Here is a 26,790-nt window from a genome sequence, read left to right as displayed (position 1 = left end):
TTTCGTATATGATTGGTATCCCATAAATATAACTTAACGAGGTTATGTTCGTAGTTTTGGTTATCTGAGTAAAGTTTCTTCCCAAATTAATAAAAATATTCCATTACAACATACCACACAGCTTAGTGGGTAAGTGCACCCACACAGTTGGATACTGAGCCACATCTGTGACAAGTTAGGAAGTAATGGGGGAGCTACAGTTGCTCCAGTGACTATAGTCTGAAGGAATTGGGATAGCAGAGTGTATTAAACTGGTACCAGCTATGACTCAATTGGTAGTACTCTTGGAGCTAGAAGGTTGTGGGTTCAAGTTTTACTCCAGGGCTTGAGCATAGAAAATAAGGCTGACACTAGAGTACTAAGGGAGTGCTGCACTGCCTGAGGTGTAATCTTTCAGATTCAACAGGAAACTGAAGCCCATTCTCCCAGGTGCATAGAAAAGATGCCATGGCACTACCTTGAAGAGAAAGGAAGTTACCCCTGGTTTCCTGGCAAATATTTACCCCTCAGCATCACAAAAATAGATGATCTAGTCATTATCACAATGCTGTTTGTGGGGACTTGGTATGAACAAATTGGTCGCTGTGTTTCCAGCACTACGAAACAGTTGAAAAGTGTGTCATTGGCTGCAAAGAGCTTTGGGAAATCCTGTAGTAGTGAAAGGTGTTATATAAATGCTGTTAAAGCAAAATACTGCAGAAGCTGAAAATCTGAAATAAAAATGAAAATACTGGAATGACTCAGCAGATCTGGCAGCATCTGTGGAGTGAGAAATAAGATTTAATGTATCAAATTTTGATTTGAAGACTCAATGATTTCTGCTGGAAATGTCAGCTGGGGCTTATCTGTATTACCCTCTCTTCAATCCCCACACTATTCATTCATCCATCTCTCAAATGATCATTGACATTCATAAAGAGTGGCCATTTGTTTCAGGTACCAGAGAATTCCTAACATCCTTTCAGCTTCTTGTCAAACTAATTCACCATCCTGCAAATAAGAACTTTGAACCTTGTTTACGTAATTTGGATAACTTGCTTACTTGCCAACAGAAGTTGCTGTCATTGCTATGAGAGACAGAAGCAGGCTTCACACTATCACTCGCAAATCAGTAGTCCTGACCTATTAATTGATTAAGTTTTTAAAGTTTTTTATTAGTGTCACAAGTAGGCTTACATAAACACTGCAGTGAAGTTACCGTGAAAATCCCCTAGTCGCCACACTCCAGCGTCTATATGGCTACACTGAGGGGGAACTTTTAGCATGGTCAATGCACCTAACCAATGTGTTTTTCATACCACGGGAAGAAACCGGAGCACCCAGAGGAAACCCACGCAGACACAAGGAAAACGTACAGACAGTGACCCAAGCCAGGAATTGAACCCTGGTCCCTTCAGTGAGGCAGCAGTGCAAACCGCTGTGCCACCACTGGCCTTTGGAGTACATTTAATAGGACTTTAAAAATAAAAATATTTAAGAAAATAGATGTGGAAATATTTTGTGGATGCCACTTCAGAGGAAGACAAGTAACAGTTTGCCATTAAGTTGTTGAGTGTAAACAAATAGGTGTTCAGATGTTGCAGTGTTGCCTTCACTCAGTGAGCTGCTTTGCTCACACCCCCTGCACTGTGAGTTTGAATAAAGTTGAGTGAAAGAGCAATGGCGGCGCCCAGTGTGAGCGCTTGGAGCTGGTTTGCGCCACTCGCCTTTGGCGTGAGCCTCTTAAAGTGTCTGCTTATCCCGGCTTAGTAAGAGCTGCCCCGGGCACCGGGTTCAATCTTTAAACTCTCTGCTATTTTTTTAAAAATAAAGTATTTTTCGCCGCACGGACGGACGGGTCTTGGGGGGAGAGGAGAGGCCTAGAGATGCAGCTGGGTTAAGGGCTAATACCTTTGTTTTTTTAAAAAAAACGAGGCTTTCATTAAATGTTGTTGAAAACAGAGGAACGCATTTTGAGGGTTATATTTTAAAGTTAAAATTTAAAGTTAAATGTAAGAAGTGTATACGATGACGTGGTTTAATTGCTACCAAATCTGATTATTTTTTCTAGTTCTCTCTATTTCAGCAGCCTGTAGTATAACAACGGTGATTTACCCTAATCCACATTCTTATTTTTACCTATGGATTGTTGTCAGGTACTTAAATTAGGAGGTGAGGTGGGGGGAGAGACATAGAATGAGCGACTCAATCTTCCTCCCCGTGAATACACTTTTTCCATGGACCTTGATTAGGGTTATTCTCTTTCTTCCCTAGCTAAGGGACTATGTAGGTAACATTTTGCCCTTATAGTTAAAGGGCACACAACCTGTCCAATGCATCTTGCCAAGTCAACAAGATCATATCTGGTGCAAAGCCAGCACTGCCAAGAAGTGAGAGAGGGGATGTTGGGTGAGGTGGGGTGTGAAGTAGAACAAAATGAAAGACCTGAAAACTGACAAAATGTTAAAAAAAAAAGGGTGGCACAGTGGTTAGCAGTACTGCCTCATAGTGCCAGGGACCCAGGTTCAATTCTGGTCTTGCGTCACTGTCAGTGTGGAGTTTGCACATTTTCCCCATGTCTACGTGGGTTTCCTCCAACAATCCAAAGATGTGGGGTTGGCCGTGCTAAATTGACTGTAGTGTCAGGGATTAGCAGAGTAAATATATGAGGTTATGGGAATAGGGCCTGAGTGGGATTATAGTCTGTACAGACTTGATAGGCTGAATAGTCTCCTCCTGTACTGTAGGGATTCTATGAAAGTTGCGGGTCGAAAGTGCCCCTTCATTGTTTATATGACTCTGCAATATCTCACAGCAAAGTGCATTTATGCAGTGAGTCATCTTGGTGGAATGAAAGATTGCACCTTTAAACCAAATTGAGTGAATCCCATTCTAAATCAAGAACAAAATAGGTCTATTTATAACTTTATAATTCATATATGGGGATTGCAGTTTTTCAGCTGTGACGACTAATACTAGATTCTCACACGAGGAAACATACGTTCCACATCCACCTTGTCATACCCTTCAGAATCTTAAAGGTTTTGATCAATCACCTCCTCTTCTAAACTCCAATGGATACAAACCTAACTCCAACCTTTCCTCATAAGATAATTTGCTCATTCCTGATATTAGTCAAATAAACCTTCTCTGAATTGTTTCTAATGCATTTACATCTTAGGTAAGGAGACCAGTACTGTGCACAATAGTCCAGATGTGGTCTCTCTACTGAATCTCTCTACTTTTGTAATTAATTCCCTTCAAATGATAATCTATTAGTTTTCCTAATTATTTGCTGTACTTGTATACTAGCCTTTTGTGATTGTACCAGCTAACCCAGATCCCTCTGCATCTCAGACTTTAATCTCTCACCACTTAGATACAAATGTGCACTTTTTTATTCTTCCTGCCAAAATGGACAATTTCGCATTTTCTCACATACTCCAATTTGCATTTCTGTGTACTCAACCTATCTATGTCCTTTTATAGCATCCTTAGTCTTCACAATTTTCCTTCCTACCTATCTTTGTATCAGCAGCAAACTTAGCAACCATACTTCAGACCCTTCACATAATTGATCCCTCGGTTCACCGCTCTTTATATTCTGCCAACCAAAAAAAAAGGCCTCTTTACAGCAAGTTTGGTTCTTGTTACATTGCCAATCTTCAATCCATGCCAATACGTTCCCTCTACACTATGGGATTTTATTTTCCACAATAATCTTTGATGTGGCACTTTATCAAATGCCTTCTGGAAATCTAAGTATAATATAGCCACTGGTTCCCGTTTATCCACAGCAAATGTCACTCCTTCAAAGGACTTCCAATAAATTGGTTAAACATGATCCCCCTTTCTGTCAATTAGAGCCATTATTATTACGCCCAGTCTTTGGGAATTTGGCTGAGCAGCAGGAAACAACCAGATCAGCAAATTTCCTCAATTCTGTGACTTTCAATTGTAGTTAACAGTCACTATGAGGGATCTTACTGAATGTCTTCTGGAAGGCCATATCCATAATATTCATAAGAAGACCCATGTCTACTACTTTAGCCACCTTTTCAAAAATGTCAAGCAGGTTCATAAGGCATGACCTGCCTTTTACAAATCTACTCTGTCTTCCCCTGATCAGCTCAAGATGTTTAAGGTGTTCAGTTACTGAATCTTTAATTTTAGACTCTAAAAAATTCCTGACAACACTTGTTAGGGTGATTGGTTATAATTCCCAAGCTTCCCTCTCTCACCTTTCTTAAATAGCAGAATGATGTGCAATTTTCCCATCTAAAGGAATGGTTCCTGAATCGAGAACTTCAGAACGTTATAGTTAGGATATCTGTAATGTTCTCAGCTACTTCCTTTAAAATCCTGGAATGAAAATCCTTGGGGTTTGCCTGTCTTTAGTGCTAATGTTAATTATGTTTGGGTCTCTGTCCCTGATGCAATTTTAGTTTCCTTGGGATGTCCAGCATATTGTTTTGTTCCTCTACTGTAAATAATGATGCAAATTCAGCACGTTTACCATTTCCTTATATTCATTTATAATATCATCATAAAATTTGAAGGGCCCCACATTGCTCTTAACCACCTTCTTTTCCCTGATGTACTTGTAAAGTTATTTTGTGACTTTGATGTCCCCTGCAAGTTTCTTTCTTATTCTCTTTTTGTAGGTCTTGCCAACTGTTTATCAGCCTTTGCTGATCTTTGAATCTTTTCCAGTTGTCATTGTCTCTGTTATTTTTCCCATATCTGTCTCTTTCCTTTTAATTTTATGTTGTCACTTACTTCTTAAATTGTCCGTGGCAATTAGTTATTTGGTAATTTTGGTAAACTTGTTAATTAGAGTTTGAGCTCCTTAGGGGTTTAAACTGTTCCATATTGTATTAAATCATTTTTGATTTACCACCCACTGATTATCTGTCATGTTCCCCATGAATAATTTTGACCAATTTACTGTGGATTGTCTCTATCTCTTCCCATTGAAGTTACGCTCATGTAAATCTTGAATTTTAGCAGCTGCTTTGCATCTCTCTCTTTCAAATACAGTGTTAAACTCAATCAGACCATGATCACTCTTTGATTATTGTTCACGCAACATTAGACTGTTAGCTATTATATTTTAATGTCTGCAGTTCGTTTAATTGACATGCAAGTGTTCTTCAGCAAAAGTGACCATCAAGCGATAACAACTGATGAGATGTATTCATCATTTTAGTAATCTGGGAAATTTATATCACTGGTCTATTTCCATGAAATGCTGAAATATTATTTGACTGTTTTGTTTGTAGTCATTCAACAGACTTTGAAGTCCATAGAAACTGGCTGGCAATTACTCACAGTTTACCTGTTTCACAGTGGTATTATGAAGTAAGTCTTTATGATTTAAAGGTAGCTTTGCAATATATGAAGGGTGAGGCTGTCCTGTGTGCAATGATAATTTAGTCATTTCTGTCATGTCCTATCAGTCACAATATGGATGAGAAAGGCCATTCAGTCCATTTTATCTGATGCATGCAGAGGATCTACATTTCTGCTCATAATAACATCCAATTGTTTGCTAAATGCTTCCAGACTTTTTCCTTTATCCAAAAACTCTTTCCAAGAACTGAACACTTTTATGTGATAACTGCAATCCCAAATTTGTCTTCTGTTGGTTTAGAGTTGTGTCCTCTTATCTTACTGCCATAGTTTAACTTGATGTAATGTCCTGAATTTCCTGCTTCTTAAACATCAGCAGAAGACAAAGGCAGCAGATACCTGGGAACTCCACTACTTGCAAGGTCCTCTCCAAGTCACTCACCATCTTGACTTGAAAATATATCCAGTTCATTCACCGTCACTGAGTCAAAACCCTGGAACTCCCTCTGGTCAAATTCCAGGAACTTCCTCCCTAACAGCACTGTGGTGTGCCTACACTACAACAACTGCAGTGATTCAAGAAGTCAATTCACCATCACCTTCTCAAGGACAATTAAGGATCAGCAATAAATGCTGGTCTAGCCAGCAATGCCCACATCGCATAAATGAATAAAACAAAATTGCTAATTTAGGTGCACCTTTGAAGACTCCTCCATTTACCAGGATGAAATGTACAAATTACTTAATTATTTCTTTGTGACTCGGTGCTAGGGATCAGTCTTTTCCCTCACTGTGCACCACTTCCTGGGTTTTAGTGCCTGCTTTGTGTCTGAGTAATGAATTTGGACACAGTACTCGACGTGCATTTAGAGCTAAATATTGTACAGTTTCAGCTGTTGATTGAAAAACATTCCAGGCTTTACCCAATGCTTAAATATGGCTGGTTTCTTGATCAAATGTAGCTTTTAGTTGCAGCAGGGTTAGAAGGCACAGCATGTAGCGGTAATTCAGGCCCTTTTTAAAAACCATGCATTCTGTCCCTATTATAATATTAAAATAGAGTATGGTTAAATAGAAAAACTTACAATGGTATTGAAAGCATCAAACTGGAGTTGGGATATAATCATTTAACATACAGTTGACATTAACATAGAAACTGTCATGACACCAGTGGCAGGAGGAAATCATTACACCATAAGCTTACATGCGTGTAAGCAATTCTTATTTTAAACGTAGGGCAGTGTGAGCAGTAAGAATTTAAATATATTAAATTGATAACATAAAATCCAAGTGACATTAAAAATATTAAGAACAAACTAATGTTTTAAAGGATGTCTGAATTGCTTCTGCTCATTCTGGTCCAATTATCTCTTGTCCTTTAACCCTTCTTTAGCACAGTGGCACAGTGGTTAGCATTGTTGCCTTATAGCGCCAAGGACCCAGGTTCAATTCTGGCCTCGGGTGACTGTGGAGTTTGCATGTTCTCCCCATGACTGCGTGGGTTTCCTCCGGGTGCTCTAGTTTCCTCCCACAGTCCAAAGATGTGCAGATTAGGTGAATTGCCCATGTCAAATTGCCCCTTAGTGTTCCAAGATGTGTAGGTTAGATGGATTAGTGTGGTAAATGTGTGGGGTTATGGGGATAGGGCAGGGGAGAGGGCCTGGGTAATATACTTGATCAGAGAGTCACTGCAGACTTGATGGGTTGACTTGCCTCCTGCACCGCAGGGACTCTGTAAGTAGTAGAATTGGTTGACTTCCACTGTGCAATGTTATGGGAAATTGATTGGTAAATAGAAGCAGATCAGGCATTGAAAGTAGATTTTGGCTATTTGGGTAAATGCATCTATTTTTAAGGTAGGGGCCAGATATATTCTTGACTAACAAGGGAGTTAAAGGGTGGGTGGAATGTGAAATTGAGGCCACAATCAGTTCAGCCATGATTGTATTGAATGGTGGAGCAGACTTGAGGGGCCAAATAGCCTACTTCTGTTCCTAATTCGTACATTTGCATGCTGTTCTGTATTCTTGATTGAAAGAAGAAAGTTCGGTAATTTTTTAAAAATTTATTTATTTAGATTTATTATGAACATTCCTGCAGAAAATATAGAGTATTACCATTCACCCATAAATAGTATTTGGCTACTCTGTAAACAGATTGTAGCATAACCTGTCTGCCTTGCCGCCTTGACTATCACCCTGCAAAACCTTTAACAGAAGCCTGGTAACAGCGATTTCTGTTGAACGTGTGATGGGAGGTGGATGGAAATTTGTATAAAGATGAATTTAAGTGGATAAGGGGAAAGAACAAAGAAATGGGAGTCAACACATGGCTGTTTTCAGAGTCACTATATGTATTGTGAGTTAAATCTAAAGCTTTTTCCTGCATCGTAACATTGTTTGATTGTATAAGACCACTTATAGTAATAGCCATTAGCAAAAATAGTCATTTAACGAATATCGTAGAATCCTTTAGTGCAGTAGGAGGCCATTTGGCCCATCAAGTCTGCACTGACCACAATCCCACCCAAGTGGGATAACCCCATAACCCCATGCATTTACCCTAGCTAGTCCCCCTGACACTAAGGGGCAATTTAGCATGGCCAATCCACCTAACCTGCGCATCCTTGGACTGTGTGAGGAAACCGGAGCACCTGTAGGAAACCCACACAGACACGGGCAGAACGTGCAAACTCCACACAGATGGTGACCCAAGCCGGGATTTGAACCCAGATCCCTGCCGCTGTGAAGTTGCAGTGCTAACCACTATGCCACCATGATAATATCTTTGCAAATGCTGCAATTCTCATGATATTTGTTTGAATTGAATCTCATCTCTTAATTGACCCAAAATGTTGAATTATAAATGCAAATAATTAAGTGAAATGTAATTTTTCTCCTCTTTCTCTATTATGCCTAACCATTTTCTTTTCTGTGCCCATGTCACATGTAGGCAACTTCACAGTGGACCTTGGACTATCCGCCATTTTTTGCATGGTTTGAATATCTACTCTCCTTCATTGCACAATATTTCGACAAAGAAATGCTGGATGTCCAAAACCTTAATTATGCCAGTAACGCAACAGTCCTATTTCAGCGACTTTCAGTCATCCTTGTGGATGTAGTATTTATTTATGGAGTAATGGAGTATGTCTGAATATTACTTTTATATTTATTTTAATAATTATCGTATTCTTTATTAATTGTGTAATTATACTATTTGTTTTAAAAAGCTACATTGACACCAAGTCTATCTGTTTGTCCCTGCTAACAGACTTTCTATCTATGGGGTGACACGCTCGCATAGTGGTTAGCTCTCCTGCCTCACAGCGCTGGGGATCCAGGTTCAATTCCCAGCTTGGATCACTGGGTCACTGTCTGTGTGGAGTCTGCACATTTTCCCCATGTTTGTGTGGTTTGCCTCCAGTGCTCCATTTTCCTCCCACACGTCAAAAGACATGCTGGTTAGGTGCATTGGCCATGCTAAGTTTTCCCTCAGCGTACCCAAACAGGTGCTAGAGTGTGGCAACTAGGGGATTTTCACAGTAACTTCATTTCAGTGTTAATGTAAGCCTATTTGTGACACTAATAAATAAACTTTAAATTTTACCTTGTTTCTGATATTTTCAATATTTTAAGGCATTTTATGGATATTTTTAAATTAACTCCAAGTGACCTGTTTAAAATTATTTGATATGCCACCAAAGCAAAATCCTCTGTCTAAGTTCTTTGTACTGTTTTTGCTCTCACAGCCAGAAACTTTCCTTAGTGCCTTCAGTGGCTGGTGACCATTTTTGGAAATACCATGTTTAGAATATACTACTATTGGTGCTCCTGCAGCAGATACAACTACAAAATGTGCAAACGAAAATCCCTCCTTGCTATTTGCTCCATCAATTTTGCTGTCTGTGATTAACTGCAATTAAAAATCACATGATCCCCAAAGTGAAAGATGTGTGTTAAATCGCTATGCTCTCTAATCTCAGGTAGAATAATCTGGAAAATGAACAATCAGAAGAGTATTTCTTTTTGTCCTGTGTTAAAGGTGTTGCAAGTGTGTGAATAGAATAAAAGAATCAAAAGAAATAATCGAAAGACCAGCCTTTATACTTGCCGTGCTGTTACTTTGGAACTTTGGATTGCTGATTGTTGATCGTATCCTTGCATTGTAAAGTACATCTTTTACAACAACTATTGGGTAATAGTTCATAGATTCTAATGCCTTAAGTTATCTTCATTTTCCTCATCCTGATAAAGCATTATTGTTGTTCCTGGCTAGTTGGAGCTGGTGAATATGATGTGCTTTAACTTATATTGATTTATAACACTATTTTATAATAATAGAAGCTGTGGGCACATTTATTGGTGAAATTTATGACCTTAAATCATTGCCACCCTTGGAGGTGATAGTAACAATTAGTTTGCTTCAATAGCACTTGATATGGGGGACTTTATTTAACTGATAGTTTTGATACCTTTATTGCTTAACAAAGTGTACAACTTGCTAACCTAGTTGTGAATATTTTTAGTGGTATCTTGACTGATAGCAGTGCCATTCTTAGGACAATGTTAGGACATTGCAACTTGCCCAGAACCCCACATACTACTGACATACTGCTCAGAAAGCACTTTGGAAATGTAATTTCCACAGGATCAAAGCTCAGAGCGAAATTCACGTTGAGTGACATTGATAGAGGACAGAAGGCAGATTTCTCAGATTTGCATGGTGCATGATGTAGGAAGAACTGCAAAAGAAGCATTGACTTTATTTTAAGAAAGCTTCTCTGTCTGCATGTTTTTCTATCTCTTCCAACTCCCTCACACAAACATACCTTTCACACCTACTTACCTACACAACCTATTATTCCTTAACTCAAACCCAGATATTCACTTTCAGTACAATGGTTTCTTATTTGGTTTGATGCTTCTTTCCATTGCAAGGATGTTTCAGGTAATTTGAGAAATTCAGTCAAATAACTAATAAATAATTGAATGCTATATTCCTCAGTGTTTGCTCATGATAAACATTAATTACAAGAATGTGAACAGACTTAGCATTCATTAATGTTAGAAAATAACACAAAAGACTCAATAATGAAACACCTGAAATGTTTGATTTTATTGCAGGAGAGACATTTGGAAAGTGCATTACTATTCGCAATCCTAATGAACTTTAAGCACATTTTTCTTTACGTGGCTCCTGCCTACGGTATTTACCTACTACGTTCCTACTGCTTCACTGAAAACAAACAAGGTATTGAACTTTTTAAACAATTTGAGATAATAGGGCTTTGTTTAGTCCTTGAGTAGGCTTTCAATTGTGAAATAAAAAGCAAGGAACAATTACAGCGTTGGTACCAAGCTGAGCAGAACAGGGAGAAAAATATAAAAGCAGCAAGGAATGTGGAGTTGAAAATAACACCAAATCAGATGAGTCCTTTTGTGAAATGATCTCAGGGTATTTACAGTTGAGGAAGAGTCCTCTGCAATTCATTCATCCATAATGATCTGCAAATCCCTCTAATATCCAATTGCTGCTTAAAAAGACTCTCAGAAAGCTTTGTGATTTTGGAACTCTCTGTCTCAGAAGGGTGTGGAGGAAGGTTCATCGAATATTTTTAAGGTGGAGGTAGATAGATGATTGTTAGGCATAGGAATCAAAAGTTATCTGGGATTGATGGGAATGTAGAACTTGAAATGGAAGTGGATCAGCTATGATCTTATTGAATGGCAGGGCAGGCTTGAGGAGTCAAATTTTGTATGTTTCTCCAACTACTAGGTGTCCTGTAAAGGCATTATAGTGATTTATAATCGACCTGCTAGGTAACTTCAGAGATCATGATTATTATAAGAGGTTTACAATATCATGGATACTCAATCATCCATGATGAATATTCATTTGCCTAAGTCTTTAATTCCTGCTGAATTTGTATTCCTAAGTTAATTTTTAGCCATTGTGCTTCTTTGTACAAGCTAGGCTTTATTATATTTTACATTTCAGCATTCTGATTTGTTATTGTTTTCCTCATTTTTGTAAAGTTTTGTAAGAACCACTTTTACCTGCTGACCAGTTCAGGAAAATTCCTCCCTCTCTCTCCTCCTCTCTCCCTCAGCTTTGCTTATGACATAGCCAGGTACTGATATCACAATTTCATATTTTTTCCAAATACTTAACTAACTCTGCACGTTACCTCAACTACAGTAAACACTTGCGGTGAATCATTGACAACCATTATAAATTATTGCACAAAAATTTTGATTTGATTTATTATTATCACGTATTAGTATACAATGAAAAGTATTGTTTCTTGCACACTATACAGACAAAGCTTACCATAGATAGAGTACATAGGGGAGATGGAAAGCAAAGGGTGCAGAATATTTTTTCTACTGTATCCTTCATCCTAGTAATTTTGTAATTATTACCTCTTTTTGTGAATTTATTCTCCAATGATACCATTACTAATGAACCTTCAAGACTTCCAAGAATGGTTTTATTACCGTAATTTTTCCTGGCCCTGCTGTTAGGGTTAAGAAAAAGTGAATATGCAGACTTGTTCAGTTAATTTTTTAAAAGTTTTTTTTCCCTCTGTGAAAGATTAATCATGAAGCTTTTTCAATTGTTAATTTAGCTGCCTGATATTCAGTCACAATAACTTATTCAAACTCTGCGTTTATATGAAAGTATTTGTTTAAAAAAAAACAAGTAAAATGGATCGACCGTGATGAGGAATTCCATCACAATGTTTGGAACCACCTGGTTTTTTTCTGAGGAGGTGTGGATGGTGACTGAAGTTTTTGTATTTGAACTGCCTCATGTCATTTAGTTTTGTCATTGCCTGGCTTTGATTTGATTTATTATTGTCACATGTATTATAGAATCATACAAAGCAGAAGAGGCCCATTGAGTCCACACCGACACATTAGAAACATCTGAACTCCCATCTATTCCCATCTGCCAGCACTTGGCCCATAGCCCTTGAATAATATGATATTGGGACATATTGAAAAGTATTGTTCCTTGCTTTAGTTAATTAAACATTTTCTTTTGTGATGTCCTCAAATTATAATTTGTTATTATTGTTCCTTGTGTTTATTTTTAAGATGGATCTATCCAGTGGAGGAGCTTCAGTTGTTCCCGTATTTTTGCCTTGGGATTTATAGTCTGCTCTGTGTTTGCTGTTTCCTTTGGGCCCTTCATAGCCATGGTAAAGATAAATTGGATAAATTGAATTTAAAACACGTTGTCTGTACATTGCATTTAAGATGTTATTTTGATGTTCTCTGATTTCCGTTCAGCACAGTTTCATTTATATAGCGGGCAGTTGTGCAGTTCTGTCACAGAACAAGAAAACTCCAGTGTCAAACTCAATATCCTGTTTGTAATATGCCCCCTGTGAACATTAACCTAAGAGCAAAAAGCATACTTGATAAACTGGGGGATATCTGGAGAAACTCTTAAAGGGCTGCTGAAAATATTGACAAGGATGCAGCCACTTAAAGGTAAATGGTGACGTATGGGGACAAAAGTTATTTTGGCCTTGAAGGCTATATGCTGGGTAAGAAACTGGAAGATAAAAGTCAGGGGAAGATACTAAATGGAGTCATTGGGCAAACAATAGAAGACACAGATTCACCATCATGGATGGATGAAATTGACAAGCTATTGCATAAGTGAATACAAGGAACGTTGCTTGATTTAGCACTCCAGGATACCCACCCTAAAGGCAACAACACATGCCCAGAAAGAGGGCAGGCCCAGCCATATTGAAGGTCGTGTACATTATCTACAAAACTTGGGAATAGAAATGGGAGAAGACACCATACTTCTAACAACCTGATCTGGGGATGCTGGCGTTGAACTGGGGTACGCATGGTAAGAAATCTCACAACACCAGGTTAAAGTCCAACTTTATTTGGTGTCACGAGCTTTAGGAGCGCTGCTTTCATCACGTGAGTGGAGAGTTGGGTTCACAAACAGAGCATAGACTCAATTGCAAGATAATGTTTGGAATGTGAGTCTTTATAGGTAATCAAGTCTTCACAGATAAAGACAGTGTGAGTGGAGAGAAGGATAATCACATGTTAAAGAGACATGAATTGTCTCAAGCCAGGACAGTTAGTAGGATTTTGCAAGCCCAAACCAAATGGTGGGGGTTACACGCAGTGTGACATGAACCCAAGATCCCAGTTGAGGCCATCCTCATGTGTGCGGAACTTGGCGATCAATTTTTTTTGGCGATTCTGTGCTGTTGTGTGTCTTGAAGGCCACCTTGGAGAACACTTACCCGAAGTTCGGAGGCTGAATGCCCTTGACTGCTGAAGTGTTCCCCAACAGGAAGGGTTGCTCCTGCCTGGTGATTGTTGAGTGGAGTCTGTTTGTCTGTTGTTGTAATGTCTGCATGGTCTCCCTAATGTACTATGCCTCGGGACATCTTTTCCTGCAGCATATCAGGTAGACAACATTGGCCAAATCGCATGAGTATGTACCTAGTGGATAGTATACTCACATGTGATAATGGCATCCGTGTCGATGATCCCGAACATCTTGCAGAGGTTGCTGTGGCAGGGTTGTGTGGTGTCATGATCGTTGTTCTCACAAAGGCTGAGTAGCTTGCTGCAAACAATGGTCTGTTTGAGGTTGCGCGGTTGTTTGAAGGCAAATAGTCGGGGTGTGGGAATGGCCTTGGTGAGATGTTTGTTTTCATCGTTGACACGTTGAAGGCTCTGAAGAAGATGTCGTAGCCTCTGCAGTCTGGGGAAGTACTGGACAACGAAGGGTACTCTGGTTGTGTCCTGTGTTTGTCTTCTGAGGAGGTCGGTGTGGTTTTTCGCTGCGGCTCATCAGAACTGTCAATCGATGAGTTGAGCGCCATATCCTGTTGTAACAACCTGGCAGGGTAAGATGACCTAATAGCATCATGAAGAAGACAGATGACTCAAAAACGTTTGCCACAAAGAGTTGCACATTAACCTCTTTCACATTTTTTGATGTTTACTGTTCGTCGATGCCAGGCCCAAAATATCCTCATAGCTCATGTACAGCCATTCTTCCACATGGCATTTTGAGTTCCTGGTCAGTGGTCACCTTTCCTCCCCGTATTGAGCTGAATATCAGCATTTGGTTAGTTTGAAAATAAGTAATAATTTAAAATAAATGTTAAGATTTCACACACCAATAATATACCAGGCCCTTACTTAAAAATATGCCACGGCAGAAAATGTATGTAAGTACAGAATTCGCCAAGCTGTTTATTAATAGATGTTTCTTTCTTTCTCAGGGTCAACTGCCTCAAGTGCTTGCACGACTTTTCCCCTTCAAGCGAGGCCTCTGTCATGCATATTGGGCCCCAAATTTCTGGGCTTTGTACAATGTGGTGGACAAAGTATTATCTGTCATTGGTATGATTTAGTTACATTCATCAAACATTAATATGTAAACATGTCTGATATTTAGTGTGCCAGTCTGTAAGACATTTAACTGTCAATACTGAATGTTAAGAGAAATGAATTCTTTATCTGAACATTGAAAACTAACAAATACTCAGCAAATTAAACTTTTATGGTCCTCATATTTACCAGTTCGAAATTAGTTATCTCGCCAGTTGCTGGTGCTACAAGTTAGTTAAGTCGCCAGTTGCTGGTGCTATTAGTTAAATATCTTGCCAGTTGCTGGTGCTATAAGTTAATTATCTTGCTGTTTGCTGGTGCTATTTCTATAATTATCATATTAAATTATTTTATCAAACAGCTAATGTTCCATGTAACTGAGAGTAATTTTCATTTTCTGTTGCAGTTGTAAAGCTGCAACTACTGGACCCTGCCAAGCTTTCAAAGGCATCGATGACAGGAGGTTTAGTGCAGGAGTTCCAGCACACTATCCTCCCCTCTGTGTCACCATTCACAACATTGGTCTGTACATTGCTCTCAATAATGGTCAGTACCAACACATACTCTCTCATTGAAACATGATTCAGTTGCTATTCTTTGGTGTTTAATATTTGGCATTGGTTGATGCAGAGATAGTAATGTTCACTTGATGCGATGAGTTTCCTAGTTTTGTACAGATGTTTTGTGTTTAAAGCTGAATGCTGGTGTGAGTATTTCATTATGTGCAAAATGGCCAGCAGAGAACATTCAGTGCTTTTTGCTTCAATTATTGACCTCTGTATCTCTCTTGTTTCAAGCCTGCTATTCTCCATCTTTGGCTAAGAGCTCGAGGACCGAGAGGGTTCCTTCAGTGCCTAATCCTTTGTGCATTGGGCTCGTTCATGTTTGGCTGGCATGTGCATGAAAAGGCCATTCTCATCGCAATACTACCTCTGAGGTATCTTAAATTGTTAGCTTCGTGGTGCTGTTCGATACCACTGTAGTACTTTTTGTAATATCAATAATTGGGATGGTGTTACATTGTCAGAAGTAGAAATATTTAGCAAAGGTAATTGTATAGATTTTGATGTGAGCAGCCCATCCTGGATGGAGGGGGTACTGAGTTAGCAAGCGATGTTCCAACTGCAAAACATGCAAGCCACTGGTAATTCTAACACTTCGATTCTATTTTGTATTTTATTGTTGCTGTTTTGACTTGTTAGAACATAGAACATTACAGCGCAGTACAGGCCCTTCGTCCCTCGATGTTGCGCCAACCAGTGGAACCAATCTAATGACCCTCTAACCTAAACTATTCCAATGTTATCCATATACCTATCCACTGACCATTTGAACGCCCTTAAAGTTGGTGAGTCCACAACTGCTGCAGGCAGGGCATTCCACGCCCTTACTACCCTCTGAGTAAAGAACCTACCTCTGACATCTGTCCTATTATTGCCACCCCTTAATTTAAAGCTATGTCCCCTCGTGTTAGCCATCACCATCCGAGGAAAAAGGCTCTCACTATCCACCCTATCTAATCCTCTGATCATCTTGTATGCCTCAATTAGGTCACCTCTTAACCTTCTCTCTAAGAAAATGTTTATCTTGTTTGACTTGTCAAAAGATGTGTGGGCTAGGTGGATTGGCCATGCACTTAGGCAATCCTTTGGATGTATCAAAGCTTTATAAATTTATTTTTTTAAACTTATTTATTCTTGTCTGTTATTTTTAACGTGTCAGAAAATAACTGACTATTATCTTTATCTCATGACATTAAATAAAGCTGGTGGTCCGTTCCAATGAAGCTAGCCTTATATTGTGGTATTTTTCTTTTAAATCCTTAGTCTGTTTGCTGTGGAAAACAGAAAAGATGCTGGAACATATCTCATCTTAGTAACAACAGGGCATCTTTCCCTCTTCCCACTCCTCTTCACAGGGCCAGGTAAAGATCAAATGCTCATTTACATTTTCAAAATTATGTGTTGTATGTGTGTGTGTTGCGCGGTGTTGGAGGGCAGGAATTGGATGCCGTATTGAGTCCGAGTTGCAGAGTTTAGGCAGCGCGGTGCCTCAGTAGTTAGCACTGCTGCCTCACAGCAGGGACCTGAGTTCACTGTCTGAGCAGAGTTTGCACGTTCTCCCCATGTGTGCGTGGATTTCCTCCGGGTTCCTTCCACAGTCTAAAGATGTGTGGGTTAGGTTGATTGGCCATGCTAAATTGACCCCTAGTGTCAGGGAGTCTAGCTAGGGTAAATACATAGGGATAGGGATAGGGCCAGGATGGGATTGTGCTCAGTGCAAACTAGATGGGCTGAATGGCCTCTTTCTGCACTGCAGGATTCTATGATTCTGTGCTGTGGCAGCACACACTTTGATGTGGAGATGCCAGCATTGCACTAGGGTAAGCGCAGTAAGAAGTCTCACAACACCAGGTTAAAGTCCAACAGGTTTATTTGGCAACATTAACTTTTGGAGTCTCAAGCTCCTTCATCAGGTGAATGAGGACCTGTGTTCACAAACAGGGCATATAAAGACACAAACTCAATTTACAAGATGATGGTTGGAATGCGAGTCTTTACAGGTAATCAAGTCTTAAAGGTACAGACATTGTGAACAGAGAAAGGGCCTAGCACAGTTAAAGAGATGTGCACTGTCTCCATCCAGGACAGTTAGCGAGATTTTACAATCCCAGACAAGTTGTGGGGGTTACAGATAGTGTGACATGAACCCAAGATCCCAGTTGAGGCTGTCCTCATGTGATCCCGGTTGAGACCATACTCATCCGCACACAGAAAGCTAGTGCTGCCAAATAAACCTGATGGACTTTAACTTGGTGTTGTGAGACTTCTTACTGAGCATACGCTTTTACAGTCATGTTGTAATTATGAACTATGAATGGTGAAGTCCAATTTCTTTCTTTCCATCACTTGTCTGAGCAGGAAACTTGCCAGTTGCCGTGGATGGATTTGCAGGTTGATACTCAACAGATATGAATGTTAACACATTATGGACATACTGTCAAGTCCTTGAGTGGGTCTTTGATCTGGAGTTACTGATTCAAAGGCAGGGATGCTATCACTGCACCAGAAGTTCTCCGATGTCTTATTATTCTCTTTTGAGTAGAACAATGAAACACATTAATTAAATAGTTAACAGCTTCTTAAAGGGGAGTGTCTCTTTCTATGTGCACAGATCATTATGCAATGAGTTCCACCCATCTGTAGAGACATACCATAAACACTTGGACTAGATTCCCCATCTTTGCTGAGTTAGCTGATTTAAATGGGAATAATAATCAAGGCCTCTTCTAGGCGAAAGGGAAAATTGCTTGGGTTCCATTTCACATTGCTATCCAGTCAATGCTGCTGGAAAATGTGCAAGCATCAATTTTGAGAGAGAACCAGGATTTTGTCAGTGATTTGGATGAGGGAACCAAAAGTAATATTTACAAATTTGTTGGTGACATGAAACATGGTGGGAATGTCAGGGGTGAGGAGCATGTTAAGGTTCAGGTTGAGTTAGAGTTGTTGGGTGAGAAGAAAATACGGTGGATAAAAGTGAAGTTATTCACTTCAGATGGAGAAACAGAATAACAAAATATTGTTTAAATAGTGTTTGATTGGAAAATATTGACATGGAAAGGGACTTGGGTATCCTAGTTCATCAGTCAATGAAAGCAAGCATGCACATATAGCAAGCAGTTAGGAAGAAAAATGGTATGTTGGTCTTCTTTGCAAGTGGAAATGAGTACAGGAGCATGGATGTCTTACTGCAACTGTACCAAGCCTTGGTGAAACCACACCTGAGGTGTTGTGCGCAGTTTTGGACTCCTTACCTGAGAAAGAATATAATTGCCATCGAGGAAGTGCAGTGAAGGTTTACCAGACTGATTCCTGAGATGGCAGGATTGTTGCATAAGGAGAGATTGGGTTGACTGTGGTTGTATTCCCTGGAATTTAGAAGAATGAGAGGTGACCTATTTGAAATGAGTAGAATTCTGACAGGACTGAACAGACTGGATGCTGCGATGTTTTTTCCTCTGACTGAGGGGGTCCAGAACAAGCGATCGTAGCCTCAGGATACAGGGCAGGTTATTTAGGACTGAGATGAGGAGAAACTTCTTCACTCAGAGGGTGGTGAATCTGTGGAATTCTCTACCACAGACAGCTGTGGAGGCCACGTCACTGAATATAATTAAGAAAGAAATAATTTGGTCTCTCAAGTCTAAATGTTACAAAGGATATGGGAGAGTCTGGGAGTAAGGTGTTGAGATAGAGGATTAACTGTGATCATATTGAATAGCGAAGTTTACGTGCAAGGATGAGCTGGCCCCAACATATCAGTGCTTTCAGAGAAAAAAAACACAAAAATACAAATGTACACATTGTCCGCTTCATGTTAGCGTTTATAATGTCATTTGACAATTGTTGGATTTTTCCTTTACACTGCTGTGTTTTCTCCCCTTTCCTAAAGATGCCACGTTATGCATTTGGGATCATGCGATCAAGTTTTAAAATGCTGAGGAATTTAACAGGATAAATACGTAGAAACTGTTTCCTTTGATAAGGGAATCCAAAACAAGGGAGCATTGCCTTAACATTGGAGTGAGGCCGTGTAGGAGTGAAATATACAATCACTTTATCATACAGAGGATAGTGAAAATTCACCTTCAAAACTGCCCCGAAATCTGGCTCATTTGAATCTGTAAAGACTCGGATTGATAGATTTTGGTTGCATAAAGAGTATCAAGAAATTAAATCATAAATTGATGCACGGGATAAGCTTGTGGGATTGAATGGTCTACAACTGTTCCTATCTGTACTCCTGTTAAGCGTTTTGACTCCACGTCTGTCACAATTATGAACTATAATAAGAATCCTAGAATAGATTTCTGGTGGTGCAGTGGTTCGCAATGCTGCCTTACTGTGCCAGGGACCTGGGTTCGATTCTTGGCTCGGGTCACTGTCTGTGTGGAGTCTGTACATTCTCTCCATTTCTGCGTGGGTTTCCTCCAGGTGCTCCGGTTTCCTCCCACAGCCCGAACGACGTGCTGGTTAGGTGCACTGGCCATGCTAAAATCTCCCTCAGTGTACCCGAACAGGTATCGGAGTGTGGTGACTGGGGGATTTTCACAGTGACTTCATTGCAGTGTTAATGTAAGCCTACTTGTGACACTAATGAAAAAACTTTGTTAAAAATTTGATCACTTTGACAGTGACCTGATTCAGCCTTGTATTTTGTTTTCCATATCTCATAAATATGCAACTTAGAATTATTAAGAATGCTTATTTCTTTTCTGCATGTCTAGGAGCCATTTCTAATTCAAAATTGGCCACAAGAGGTTTGTGGTGGGTAGTACTTCTCACACAGAAGATATCATAGGGTATATGAACTAACCCATGCTTTTTGCAGGCATTGAGCTTGAAGGCAGAGGAGTGAGCCTATGATTATCTTTGCTTGTTCCATGCAAGTGTGACTCCTTGCTGGCAGCATAGGATTGGTGAATTTACTCTTGTATGTTGTGCATTGTATTCAGTGCAAAGCTTTTGATTTTGTACTGATCTTTTATCCTTTATAGAGATGCCACTCAAAATCTGCCTCATGCTGATGTTCACTGTGTATAGTTTCTCTGCTCTGCAAGCTTTGTTCAGGTGAGTTGAAACGCGTCCATTCCTCCAAGAAATCCATGTGAAACATTCTGCTATTGCGATAGTGATAGTTTGTGTTAACAATGTTTAAATACTGTAATTACTGTTTAAATGGAATGAGCACCCCAGAGAGATATGAGTTTTGTTGAAATTACTTCCTCAGTTTTGTAAAAGTTTTATTTTTAACCACACGGAACCTTCAAATCAAGTCTCAAATGTCCCTCTCTTTTGGACTGCCATAGCATGACCAGTAAGTAGCATTCCTATGCATCTTGGAACAACCCCACATGAAACAGTAAACAGGGGTTAGAGAATTTATTTAAGACTGAAGATTTCTTCCCTTACAATCTTTTCTTTTTTGTCACTTTGTGGCTGAAGTGAGATATCTTACACCATTAAAAAATACTTGTCAACTCAATCCATTTATTTATTTTCTTGAAATGGTTTCCTTTATTAATGCCGTGCTCTTAGTTTGCCCATACTACACACCATCCCTCAGTGAACTGTACATCGGAACTGCCCCTCATCTTTGTCGCTGCACGTTATTAATCCAGGCACCTCTTTTTCTGCCCCAACAATGGGGGCGGCATGGTGGCACAGTGGTTAGTACTGCTGCCTCTCAGTGCCAGGGATCCAGGTTCACTTCTGGCCCCGGGTCACTGTCTGTGTGGAGTTTGCACATTCTCCCCATGCCTGTGTGGGTTTCTTCTCGGTGCTTTGGTTTCTTCCCGCAATCCAAAGATGTGGTTGATTGGCTGCCCTAAATTGCCCCTTAGAGTCAGGGGGATTAGCAGGGTAAATGAGGGTTATGGGAATAGGGACTGGGTGGGATTGTGGTCGGTATAGACTTAATGGGTCAAATGGCGGCCTCCTGTACTGTAGGGATTCTATGATTCTATAAATGTTTTGAGTATCCCATTCGCCATTTGACATTATTCCCTGATGACACAATTGAGTTTTGGAAACTGGGAAATATCCCAAGTCCCTTCCCAGGAATATTCGCCAACAATGTTTGACACTTAAGCTCCTTAAGGAGCTATTAGGACCGATGGTCAAACTCTGCATCAAACAGAAAATGTTGGAAAAGCTCAGCAGGTCTGGCAGCATCTGTGGAGAGAGAAACCGAGCCAATGTTTCAAGTCCACATGACTACTTCAGAAGAGGCATATGGATTCAAAATGTTGGGTTTGTTTCTCTTTTCACAGATGCTGCCAGACCTGCTGCATTTTTCCAGCATTTTTTGATTTTATTTCAGATTTCCACCATTCGCAGTATTTTATTCTTGTCTTTGTTGGTTTGAAGGGTGGAGAGGCTTAATTGAATTCCACAGCCTAGAGCCTGGACAACTTAGAACAGCCCGTGGTAGGGCAAAGGAACATATTTTATAGCCTGTTCCATTGCTCATGGAGCTTCAAAGAGCTGTTCCACCACAATATTCGAGCAAGTATCACTCTTCATAGAGAACCGGAGTTATTCAAAATGTACAGCCGGCCTGCTAGTATTCATAGCGAAAGAATCTCTTGTCTTTCAACTGCTGATTGCTCTCTGTTGCGTATCTACAGCAGTATCTTTTTATAACTATTCTGGATGGAAACTAATGCAATGGGAGCATGATATGCTATCTGGATCAATAGAGATTTACCCAGAATGTTCTGACGGGGCACAGTAGCTTGGTTTCACACCTTGAATATAGCTAAAGCAATGTGGACACTTACTGGGTCAGCTGAACTTCATCTTCACTAGAAGTATCTTCCTTGTCTTGTTTAAATATTTTCAATTTCAAACATTGAGTTTATTGAATTTTAAAGAAAGTATGTTTGGTGAATCCACTAAAATCTGACTAACCTTGTTACCTATCTAGGAAAGAGGGATCACTTCTAAATCTGCCTGAATCCATCTACCTCAGCGGTCTTATTCCCCTGCAAGTTACCTGTGAGATCGTCTATCCCCTAACTCCCTGGCAGGAGAGATTCCCCTTTGTGCCACTGTTGCTCATCTCTGTATACTGCTCGCTAGGCGTTACGTACTCTTGGATTAAATTGTACGTTTCATTCCTGAGGGAGCCAAGGACTGACAGGAAGATGAAAGCACAATAGTTGATGGACCAAATGTTTTGTTTTATTTGGACATGTGAATATGCTGTTAACTTGAGTTACAATACAGGAATCATGCACATAATACAGGAATCATGGACACAATACAAGAATCGTGAACGCAATACAGGAATCATGGACATATTCCGGTGTTGAGGCTTTAGCAACTGTAATGCAGACCTTACTTTACTGCAAATTTTGAAAGCACTAGAGATATAAGTGGCATATTTCAATGCTGGGTATATTTTCAGTACCCTTAAAAATTGCATGGTATTGTGCCTTTGTTGATGTCCAAGACTCATTTCATTAGCGTGGGAAACTTGTTTCCTGGAGATTAAAGATTTGTTTCTGTCCTGTGAAGTGTGATTTCTTTTTTATGTCATCCTACCCCACAATATGCCATTGATGTTAAATGCTGCTGGTCCACTTCCAGCCCGGGTGACTGTCTGTGTGGAGTTTGCACCTTCTCACTGTGTCTGCATAGATTTCCTCCGAGTGCTCCGGTTTCCTCCCTCAGTCCAAAAATGTGTGCCTTAGATTGGCCATGCTAAATTGACCCTTATGTCAGGGGGATTAGCAGGGTAAATGTGTGGGGTTACGGGGATAGGGTCTGGGTGGGATTGTGGTTGGTGCTAACTTGATGTGCTGAATGCCTCCTTCTGTATTGTAGGGATTCAGTGGATTCTATAAACATGTCTGAAAACAATCTACTGATGTGTCAATAATTCGTTTTATCACAAGGACCAAAATGTTCTGTTCTGGGTGCCAGCTGAAGTGTATGTTTTCATTAACTTCTGTACATTGTGAATTGTAAATGTAACCTGGAAAGGTGTTTATTTTATTAAGACAAAATCTTGCAAGCATGCTTTGAAATGGAATAATGTCAGAGTAACAACAATCAAAAACAACCATTTGTGAAGCACAGAATAGATTTATTTTCTCATTTTGTATAAGAAATAACTAGCAGAAACACTTGATAAACTGGAATTGGATTATGTCAAATCGCAAAATTCATTTACCATCACTTAAATAAAGGATATTGTTTTTCTTGATTGTTTCGAACCTCATTTATTTCAAACCACCTGAAGTAGTGCTGGGGTAACAGGCCCATTGTAGCATTCAGTAATAACGTAAGCCAACAAAATGAAGGAAAGGTAAGATTAGTGATTTTAAATGAAAGCTATGGAACTGAAGAACCCCTGCTGAATTTACATCTTGACCAGTTTAGCTCTGAGCTTGGCTGCATGCCACTCAGGCGTGGAACAGTGATTAGCACTGCTACCTCACAGAGCCAAGGACCCGGGTTCGATTTCCAGCTTGGGTCACTGTCTGTGTGGAGTTTGCACATTCTCCCCGTGTCTGCATGGGTTTCCTTCCGGGTGCTCCGGTTTCCTCCCACAGTCCGTAAATGTATGGGTTAGGTTGATTGGCCATACTAAAATACTCCTTAGTCTTAGGGGGATGTTGGGGGGATTAGTAGGATAAATGTGTGCGGTTGCAGTGTTGGGGCCAGAGTGGGATTGTTGTAGGTGCAGGCCCGATGGGCCGAATGGCCTCCTTCTGCAGTAAGGATTCTATGAATGTGTGTGTCAAGGGTTGAATGTGTTTTCCAAACTAATTTCTCTCTAATTGGCAAATTTGATTTTAAAAAACACAATTTATGGTTAAGAAAAATCTTTGTCCAGCTCTCAACAAAACCGCAGGATGCTGGAAAGCCTTTAATGGCCAATTAAGTTTATTAAAATGTATTCAGTTTTTGGAATGTACTCTTGTTGACACCCACTGGCCAACTATCTTCATTTGTTTCATGAATGATCTCTCCTCCCTCATAAAGTTAAATCAGGGCAATTTGCTGCTAATTATACAGTTTTCAGCTCCATTTACAATTCCTCTAACAATGAATCAGTCAATGCCAGTCCTCAGCAGGACATGAATAATTTCCAAGTTTCAGCTGACAAGTGGCAGTTCCAAATACCATCAGGACAATGCTCCCTGTGGCCCTCAGTGGAATTACCATAGCTCATAAGAACTAGGTGCAGGAATAGGCCATCTGGCCCCTCGAGCCTGCTCTGCCATGTTCCACTTAAAAAAAATTGATAAAATTGTGAAATAGGTAATTATCCTTTTAAACTTGGGGGGAAATGTAATGTTGACAAAGTTCCTTTTAGATAATCACTGTATCCTTCTTTCTGAGCAGATAAAGAATCAAACCAGTTAAAGAAGTAAAAATTAAGACATATTCCATTCTGATTTAATTTATCATTGTCACATGTATTAGCATACAGTGAAAAGTATAGTTTATTGCGCGCTATACAGAGCATACCATTCATAGAGAAGGAAATGTCAGAATGTAGTGTCACAGTTATAGCTAGGGTGTCAAGAAAGATCAACTGAATGTGAGGTGGGTCCATTCAAAAGTCTGATGGCAGCAGGAAAGAAGCTGTTCTTGAGTCAGCTGGTACGTGACCGCAGACTTTTGTATCTTTTCTCCGACAGAAGAAGGTGGAAGAGAGAATGTCCAGGCTGCGTGGGATCCTTAGCTATTTACCATTTATATAGATGATCTGGAGGAGGGAACCGAGTGTAGGGTGTCGAAATTTGGTGATGACACCAAGATTGGGGGATAGGCAAATTGTGCGGAGGGTGTGGAGAGTCTGCAGAAGGATCTAGATAGGCTGGGCGAATGGGCCAGGAAATGGCAAATGGAATTTAATGTTGGCAAGTGTGAGGTGGTCCACTTTGGTAGGAGGAATGGTAGGAAGGACTATTACTTACGTGGCGAAAAACTGCAGCAGGCGACAGTGCAGAGGGACCTCGGGGTCCTTGTGCATGAGTCGCAAAAACCCAGCTTGCAGGTGCAGCAGGTGGTCAGGAAGGCGAATGGGATGCTGGCCTTCATAGCGAGGGGGATTGAATATAAAAGTAGGGAGGTCTTGCTGCAGCTGTATAGGGCATTGGTGAGGCCGCAGCTGGAGTACTGTGTGCAGTTTTGGGCGCTGCACCTGCGCAAGGATATCTTGGCCTTGGAGGGAGTGCAGAGGAGGTTTACTAGGCTGATACCGGAGTTGAGGGGATTGAGCTATGAGGAGAGGCTGAATAAACTAGGCTTGTACTCGCTAGAGTTTAGAAGAATGAGGGGAGATCTCATTGAGACGTATAAGATGTTGAATGGGATGGATAGGATAGAGGTGGAGAGACTCTTCCCGCTCAAAAAAGACAGTAGGACTAGGGGGCACAGCCTCAAGATAAAGGGGAGGCGGTTTAGAACGGTGTTGAGGAGGAACTTCTTCACTCAAAGGGTGGTGAATCTCTGGAATTCTCTGCCTGTTGAAGTGGTGGAGGCTGCCTCGCTAAATATTTTTAAGAAGCGGGTTGATGGGTTCTTGATAAGAGAGGGGATTAAGGGTTATGGGGAGAGGGCGGGAAAGTGGAACTGAGCCACGACAGATCAGCCATGATCTTATTGAATGGCGGGGCAGGCTCGAAGGGCTAGATGGCTTACTCCTGCTCCTATTTCTTATTTCTTAATTATGCTGGCTGCTTTGCTGAGGCAGCGGGAAGTGTGGACAGAGTCAATGGATGGGAGGCTGGTTTGGGTGATGGATTGGGCTACATTCGCGACCTTTGTAGTTTCTTGCAGGCTTGGGCAGAGCAGGAGCCCATACCAAACAGTGATACAACCAGGGATTCTGGGAACTAAATGTACTCTATGGTTTTCTCTATGCCTGTCCTAGGTCTAGTTTTCTGGGTTCTGGAAACCCATGCCTCTTACAAACTAGCGAATTTTCATAGAATCATAGAAATGCTACAGTGCAGAAAGAGGCCATTTGGTCCATCGAGTCTGTACTGACCACAATCCTACCTAAGCCCTACCCCCACCCGAAAGACCACCCCCCCCAGCCCTACCCCCATATCCCTACATATTTACCTGCTAATCCCTGTAACCTACACATCTCAGAATACTAAGGGACAATTTTAGCAGAGCCAATTAACTTAACCTGCACATTTTTGGACTGTGGGAGGAAACCCGAGCACCCGGAGGAAACCCACGCAGACACAAGGAGAACATGCAAACTCCGCACAGACAGTGACCCAAGCCGGGAATCGAACCCAGGTCCCTGGAGCTGTGAAGCAGCAGTGCCTCGCCACAGTAACTTTACTGTAAGCTTACTTGTGACACTAATAAATAAACTGAAACATTTCCCCTTGTGACAGTGGGGTATTCAATGTTGGGGAGTCAGCTGGATCTGCAGCTGAATTCACCCTCACCTGATAGACAAGTACTTACCAGCAGAGACCACTGGATGGTGATCAAAAGCAGGAATCTGGAGTGATTTCCAGTCCTCC

At 40.5% G+C, this 26,790-nt stretch overlaps 1 protein-coding gene across 2 annotated transcripts; it reads left to right on the top strand.

Annotated features, from left to right (window-relative positions):
- Nucleotides 1-1,644: 1,644 nt before the first annotated feature.
- alg8 (ALG8 alpha-1,3-glucosyltransferase) lies at nucleotides 1,645-23,495 on the top strand. 2 transcript variants are annotated; one of them, XM_080197555.1, is made up of 13 exons: nucleotides 1,645-1,748; nucleotides 5,262-5,340; nucleotides 8,284-8,477; nucleotides 9,376-9,485; nucleotides 10,214-10,281; nucleotides 10,458-10,584; nucleotides 12,435-12,538; nucleotides 14,612-14,732; nucleotides 15,127-15,266; nucleotides 15,518-15,657; nucleotides 16,547-16,644; nucleotides 20,281-20,353; nucleotides 22,212-23,495. In XM_080197555.1, exons 1-13 carry the CDS (start codon nucleotides 1,660-1,662, stop codon nucleotides 22,444-22,446), a joined length of 1,578 nt encoding a protein of 525 aa, XP_080053681.1. In that variant the 5' UTR covers nucleotides 1,645-1,659; the 3' UTR covers nucleotides 22,447-23,495. The 2 variants fall into 2 exon arrangements, with proteins under 2 accessions (XP_080053681.1, XP_080053682.1); XM_080197556.1 differs by lacking the exons at nucleotides 12,435-12,538; nucleotides 15,127-15,266; nucleotides 15,518-15,657.
- Nucleotides 23,496-26,790: the final 3,295 nt, after the last annotated feature.

This window comes from Carcharhinus amblyrhynchos, chromosome 10 (genome assembly GCF_965287045.1).
Source record: "Carcharhinus amblyrhynchos chromosome 10, sCarAmb.v2.hapA, whole genome shotgun sequence".
Lineage (NCBI taxonomy): Eukaryota > Metazoa > Chordata > Chondrichthyes > Carcharhiniformes > Carcharhinidae > Carcharhinus > Carcharhinus amblyrhynchos.
Note: the sequence above shows the minus strand (reverse complement) of the source record. Positions and strands in the feature narration are given on the sequence as shown.